Source organism: Corvus brachyrhynchos, unplaced genomic scaffold (assembly GCF_000691975.1).
Source record: "Corvus brachyrhynchos isolate BGI_N302 unplaced genomic scaffold, ASM69197v1 scaffold45, whole genome shotgun sequence".
Taxonomy (NCBI): domain Eukaryota; kingdom Metazoa; phylum Chordata; class Aves; order Passeriformes; family Corvidae; genus Corvus; species Corvus brachyrhynchos.
Window position 1 is genome coordinate 555,508 of NW_008238361.1, and position 6,414 is coordinate 561,921.

The window sequence follows — 6,414 nt, forward strand, 5'->3', positions numbered from 1 at the left end:
ACTCACAGACCCTGCACCTACAGACCCTGTACCCACAGACCCTGTAGTCACAGACCCTGCACTCACAGACTCTGCACTCACAGACCCTGCCCCTACAGATCCTGCACCGCGACCCCCGCCCTGCACTGCGACCCCCGAGCCGGGGCAGGGAGCTGGGGCGGGATCCCCCGGGATGCCCATGTGATGTGGGACTTCCCACCACGAGAGACTTCTCACCCGAGGGCACATCCAGCCCTGAGGCACATCCACCCCAGGGGCACATCCTGTCCTGGCACTGCCATGTGCCCAGCTCAACCATCCAAACACCCACCTAGCTCTCCAGAGGGAAACTATCCCTTCTATCTGTGACCTATTTCTTTACAAAAATACCGTGGAATCCAGGCCTCTGTGCCGTCTCAAGCATCTGAAATGCTACCGAAGGCCAGGAAGCTGCGCAGCAGCAGCGTGCGGGATGCTGCCCGGGGCACAGCCATCCCCCGAGAACAGTGAATCCTCTGGGCACGTACCAGCCCACTGGCCTTAACCAGGGGAGCTTCCAGATCCGGGTAGACGTTCTCCAGGTACCACTGGAAGCTCTTGCACTGGAGCTTCTTTCGCAGCTGGATTTGCTGGGTCAGGTCGCCGACGTCCACGTTCTTTAGGAGCAGGTGGTAAGCGTGGCCATAGAAGAGCTCCTTGTACTCATCCAGCCACACCTCTGCCACACGGGCCAGGTTCCTCTCCACCGTTCTCACCCGGTCTTTTGGGAAGGAATAAGGATTGTCATTCCTGAAAATGTGCCCAACTCTGGAGCACGGAACTATCTCGATCTCTCCTCCGCACATCCAGACCTGAGAAACAGAGGTCACTGGTAGAGACACGAGCTGATGTTGGGTGCTGGCTTCGTGCAAGCCAGGAGAGAACCAGGAAGTCAGGTGCCAGGGGAGATGGGGTGTCCAGCACGGAACTGTCCCTGGGCAGCCCCTACCTGAGCCCCATCACCCACCCAGGCTGGCAGGGGTACAGGCACGTGACAGTGACCTACCTTGAATGAAATCTCCATATTTTCCCCTCCCCAGACATCCAGCCCTGGGTCGTACATTCCCAACTCAAAAAAATACTTCTTATCGATGGAGAAGAGGCCACCTGCCATGACGGGGCACCTGGGAACAGAGAGGCCACACGGTCTGTCAGTGGCCCTGACAGAGAGGGCATTGGCATGGCTTTACCTGGCCTGAGAGCTGCAATGGGGCAGGGAAGGGAAAAAGGCAATGGAATGTTCTCCTGGCCCTGCAGCACGGCTGACACGCCAGCAGTGCCATGCATGGGGAGAGAGGCCTCCTGGGCTTTGGCCGTGCCTGGCGGTGGGACTGCCCAGCGCACCTGTGCCTCAGCTGTCCTGGCAAGCACAGGAACAACGCTTGGCCACAAAAGAACAACATCTGGCCTCAAAGGAGCCTTTGCTGCTAAGTTATTACCAAAGGAACAGGCTGGTTTGCAAAGCTCTCGCATTTGCTTTTTTTTACCTTATTATATCAGTCTCCTTGATTTTATTTTTCTCAATGACCTCTTGTGGAATCTGCTTCCATCCAAAATTCATTGGCCAAGTAAAAATCCCACGCTGGAAGTTGTCCACGGTCATGTAACTAAACAGAAAAAAGATCGGGCTGACTAATTCTGAGTCACATTCCTGATTGAAATGTCACCCCTAATGAGTGAAGATGAATATCTGTAGGTAATTAAACCAGGATTTTAACAATTTCATCAGGAATCCTCTTCATGTACTAAAAGTTGTGAAAAAGCGAACAGGTGTGTGGTAAACACAGGCCACATCCACAGCTAATGTTAATTTCTGGTGTACAGCAATGTTCTGTGTCCCCTGTGGAAAGCTGCTGGAGGCCGGTTATGGGGTCCAGAGTCATGGATCCACTGCCTGTAATGGATCCATGGTGGTCCCAGTCAGAGGTTTCGCTCAGGACACCAGCTCGGGCAGTGGGATTCCCAGGGACGAGCTGCCTCACCTCATGTCCTTGTCGCTGATGACCTCGATGACGGGGCAGGCGACCTTGGCCCGGCGCAGGCGGACCCTCTCCAGCAGCGGCTCCAGCCATCCCACGTTGCACTCCACATGCGAGTCCAGGAACGTCAGGACAGTGCCTGTGGCACAGGCCAGGGAGGGTCAGGCCTTGGGCACCCCAACCCAGCCCCTGCTGAGCAGCCTCCCCAGGCACCCTGCGGGCTCAGGGTGCTGCTGACTGTGCCACAACCCCCCTTGGCTCCCCAGACCTGCCCAGCCACAGCCAAGAGCGTTTTTTCCCTGCTCCTGACAGAAATGGCCATGTGGGTGCTGACACAGCCTGGCTGGGGCAGGTGGTGGAGCTGAGGCTGGAGATGCCAACAAAAGGACACTCCTGGTGCATGGGGAGGGACAAACTCAAGTGCTGGAGAGGGATGCCCAGCACCTCTGGGGTTCTGACATGGCTGGAACACGGCTCCGGTCCTACCTTTGGCGACCTCTGCTCCCGCCAGCCTGGCCCGGATCAGACCGTGCCTCTCCTTGAGACGCAGGATCTTCACCTTGGGGAACTGCGACATGTACGTGTCCAGCTGCTCCTTCAGGTACTCTGCAGGGTGCAGAGAGTGAGGCTGACTTACCCACTGCCACCCACATACAGGGTGAAAAGCCACATGCAGATTTTCCCTGGAAGCACCTCCAGGCACACCAGGTCCTCAGGTCTGGGGTGGGAACATCTGGGCACGGTGCGCGGCTCCTTGTGTGCATGGTGTGAGCTCTGAAGCCCACCTGAGACAGCACCTGAGACAGCACCTTTCCTGGAGAACCAGCAGTTGGGAAATTACATCACTCCTACATTTTTAAGGCCTGAAGTCAGCAGGGAGTGGAAGCATCACAACACAGGGGTGGGTACCGGCTGAAATGCCAATGGAAGGCACTGTGCAGCGCAGATCCCGGCTCACCACTGCTCCCACTGCAGCTCCCTGTCCTCCGAGCCACCCGGGAGTGTGTCCCCCACACTGGGAACACGGGGCACCTGCCTGGGAGCTGCACAGCGAGGGGTGAGAGCATCTCCTGACTGCACAACCCCTTGAGCCAGGACGCCCCAAAGATGAATGGGCTGGGCAGGTCCCAGCTCCCTGGTGCTCCTGGAGCCTCTGGCAGCCTCTGCCTTCATCCCCCACGGCCAAGCCCAGCATCCCAGGGCTCTGATCCCCCTCAGCCCCAGTGCAGGCTAGGGATGCACTTCAATACAGCGGAAGGAGAAAATGTGATTTCTCTCCCACTTAGAATTGAATTACAGAGAATAAACTGCATTTTGCCCTCAAGTTATATTAGTTTCATAAAGGCAGCAGAAGTTTCACCTACCCTTAGTGCTGAAATCATCCACCAAAATGAGTTCCTCGATCAGGTGCGGAGGAGACCGGCTGAGGACGCTGTGCACGGAGCGCAGGAGGGCCGACCACACCTCGTCCACGAAGCACATGATGATGCTGGTGGTCGGGAGATCGTTGTGGATCTGCTGCTCAGAGCACCTGCAACAGCAACATGGGCTCACAGGTGAAGGCCAGTCACATTCCTGAAAACCTGCAGGCTCTGTTTGTGGGAAAATGTGTGGGGAAGGGGAAAATGCCCGATGTGAAATATGGAGGGAAAGCCCTGCAGTGTTGGGAGGGGAACAGAGGGGTCAGGCGGGAACCCCACACACAGCCCCATGACCCCTCTCATGGGCAGCCCCATGGGACAGGATGTACTCACTTGGTTCTGACAGGAACCTATTCTGAAGGAAATTTAGAGGAATTTCAGGGCTTCACAGTTAATCAGCAGTGCTCTGGCTAAGTGAAAATCACCCCAGAATTACTCTGTGTCACAATCCTTGAGATGTGTCTTTCTGTCTCAGGGAGGTCAGCGGGCAGAAAACACTGAAAAGTTCATTTTGGATCCAGTCCTGCCTCCACAAGCCCCTTGCTGGGCAGCTGGTGAGCAGAACTGGGTCACGCCCCCTTGTCCTCCACATAGAATCCTGGAATAGTTTGGGTTGGAAGGGAACTTAAAGCCTCTCTCTTTCCAACTGCTCCCATGGGCAGGGGCACCTTCCACTAAACCAGGTTGCTCAGAACCCCATTCTGCCTGGCCTCAAACTTCCAGAGATCCAGGGGCAGCCACAGCTTCTCTGGGCACCCTGTGCCAGGGCCTCCCCACCCTCACAGGGAACAATTCCTTTCCAGGATCCCATCTAACCCTGCCCTCTGGCAGTGAAAAACCACTGCTCCTTGTCCTGGCACTCCAGGCCCCTGTCCAAGGTCCCTCTTCATCTCTCCTGGAGCCCCTTTATGCACTGGGAGGGGCTCTGAGGTCTCCCTGGAGCCTTCTCTTCCCTTACTCTCTCAGCCCCAGGACCCCTGATTTGGACTCTGTGCTCCCCACAAGCCTCCTGCCCATCACACTCCTCCTCAGGGCCCTCTCCCTCACACCAGCTGCAGGGACACAGTGCCCAGGGAACACCAGCATTGTCAGTAAAGCTCCAAAAGCAGCGAGCATTGTGCACGGAGACACATTGATTGGCCAGATTTCAGTGGTCTCATCCAGTACTCCAGGAAGAATCACAAAAGGAACTGGAATCTAAACTGGGAGAGACTGGAATACACCAAAAAATAATGAGCTGTTTGGCTCCCAAGAGCTGCCAACAGCCACTGCCCTGAGCTGGCCCTTACAGCCCAGTACCTGCTGTGCCAAGGGGCTGAGGGCAGAGCCTTCACAGGCTCCTGCCAGAACCAGGGTGCCCAGGGCAGCTCCGTGCCCCATGGCAGCAGCAGCTCACATCCCCAGGGACGCGCCCTGTTTGGCCAAGGTGTTCCCCGTGACGGCAAAGCATCTCCTCCCGGGCAGGTGCGTCACTGCCTGGAGCTGCTTCCTGCTCCGCAGCTCCGGGGCTCTGCTGCCCAGACCAAACCCAGCGCTGGCTTAGTGCCACCACAGCTCTGGTCCTGTGCACAGGTGGCTTCTGTAGGTGGCATCAGGAAGCAGCCCTAGCTGTCTCCCCCCTTCCCTGCTCCATTCTTCCCGTGCAGGATCTCACCTCAGCATGCACCACCAGCACTGTGGGAACATCTGCACTGTCCCGTGGGATGGGGGATAATCACGGCACAATTCCCACCCCACCTGTGGTCTGTGAGCATGGGAAGAGGGATGTGGGAGGGTCTCTGCACCTCTCTGCAGTCTCTCACCTGCCCAGGGGCCGAGAGATGCTTGCAGGAAGGGCTGAGTGTAAGAGATGAGCCTGGCACTCACCTGAGCTGGCACCTTCCCTGCCCTCCCTGCAGCTCTCACAACCACAGAAGGGCTCAGGTTGAAAAAGACCTTTAAGATCATCAAATCCGAGCCTCAACCCAGCACTGCCAAGCCTACCTGGCAGGGCAGCTCAGGATGGGGCTCCCCAGCCTCTCGTCCTTCTGTTGCCCTTGCCTTGTCCTGCTCTTCTCTGTTGGCAGAGAGTGACTGTTTTCAAGTGCAGTCCCGAGACGTGCAGAACCACGCACACGTTTCATGACGACAGCTGTAACTGTGTGCCAGCTTTCCAAGCCCAAACTCCACGTCCCTCCCCGCATGTGCCCACAGACCAGAGCCCCCCAGACTGCCTTTCCAGTCCGTGCCTGTTGCATGGTGCCAGCGCTCAGCACGTCTCCTGTGGGGGTTTCTGGAGCCGCCGCAGTTCCCCGGCCGGGAGGGCCCTTGTGGTGCCTCTTCCTCGAGGGAAGGGCCACGGCAGCCTGAGGTGTGAGAGCCCCTCCAGGCAGTGGGGCTCCTGCTGCCCACACACACCCACGGGGTGCAGGCTCCAGGAACCAACGCACGAATTCTGAAGGCAGCTATGCTCAGAGCTGCACCTGACACACCAGGTACAGCGTTCTGAGGCACAGAGAGGCCTGACCCCATTACCCGTGCTGTGTGTCCTGGCCCCTTTGGGCAGCCAGGCTCAATGGCTTATAACAACCTGCAAACTTTACCCAGAGTTACACTTAACAACAAGCTGCTCTAACCTGGACAGGCAAAAGCCATCTGACAGGTAGCATGGCTGAAGTGGAGGGCTCGGTGTGCCCCCAGCAACCCTCCCCAGAGCCATGGAGCCCATTCCCAGGGTGCAGCACAGGGGTGTGTGCAAGGGGAGCGGATCTTACCCAGCAGGCCTGGTGTCTGCGATGGCTCGATCCACAGGGATCAGATCGCTGAGGTAGACATTAAAGTTTCCTTCTTTCCATCTACTTTTTGCTTCTTCTTGTTTTTCATCAGGGACTGCAACAGGGTGTCCAAATTGGCCAGGAGCTCGGGGGTCTCTTGGGGCGAGCGTTGCATCCATGGACAGAACTCTGTGCATCCCTGGGCTGCTGCCCGCCTGCTCCTGCCCATCCCGGCCAGTGCCA

At 57.4% G+C, this 6,414-nt stretch overlaps 1 protein-coding gene across 1 annotated transcript in view; it reads right to left on the reverse strand.

The window, feature by feature from the left end:
* GALNT5 (polypeptide N-acetylgalactosaminyltransferase 5) overlaps window positions 1-6,408 on the reverse strand; it is a 10,403-nt gene extending 3,995 nt beyond the window's left edge. The window contains exons 1-7 of the mRNA XM_017736065.1: window positions 6,172-6,408; window positions 3,362-3,528; window positions 2,484-2,603; window positions 2,001-2,136; window positions 1,506-1,625; window positions 1,025-1,142; window positions 507-830 (exon numbers count right to left, since the gene is read on the reverse strand). Of these exons, the coding sequence (XP_017591554.1) occupies window positions 507-830; window positions 1,025-1,142; window positions 1,506-1,625; window positions 2,001-2,136; window positions 2,484-2,603; window positions 3,362-3,528; window positions 6,172-6,368 (1,182 nt within the window). The 5' untranslated portion in view covers window positions 6,369-6,408. The remainder of the gene's footprint in view (window positions 1-506; window positions 831-1,024; window positions 1,143-1,505; window positions 1,626-2,000; window positions 2,137-2,483; window positions 2,604-3,361; window positions 3,529-6,171) is intronic.
* Window positions 6,409-6,414: the final 6 nt, after the last annotated feature.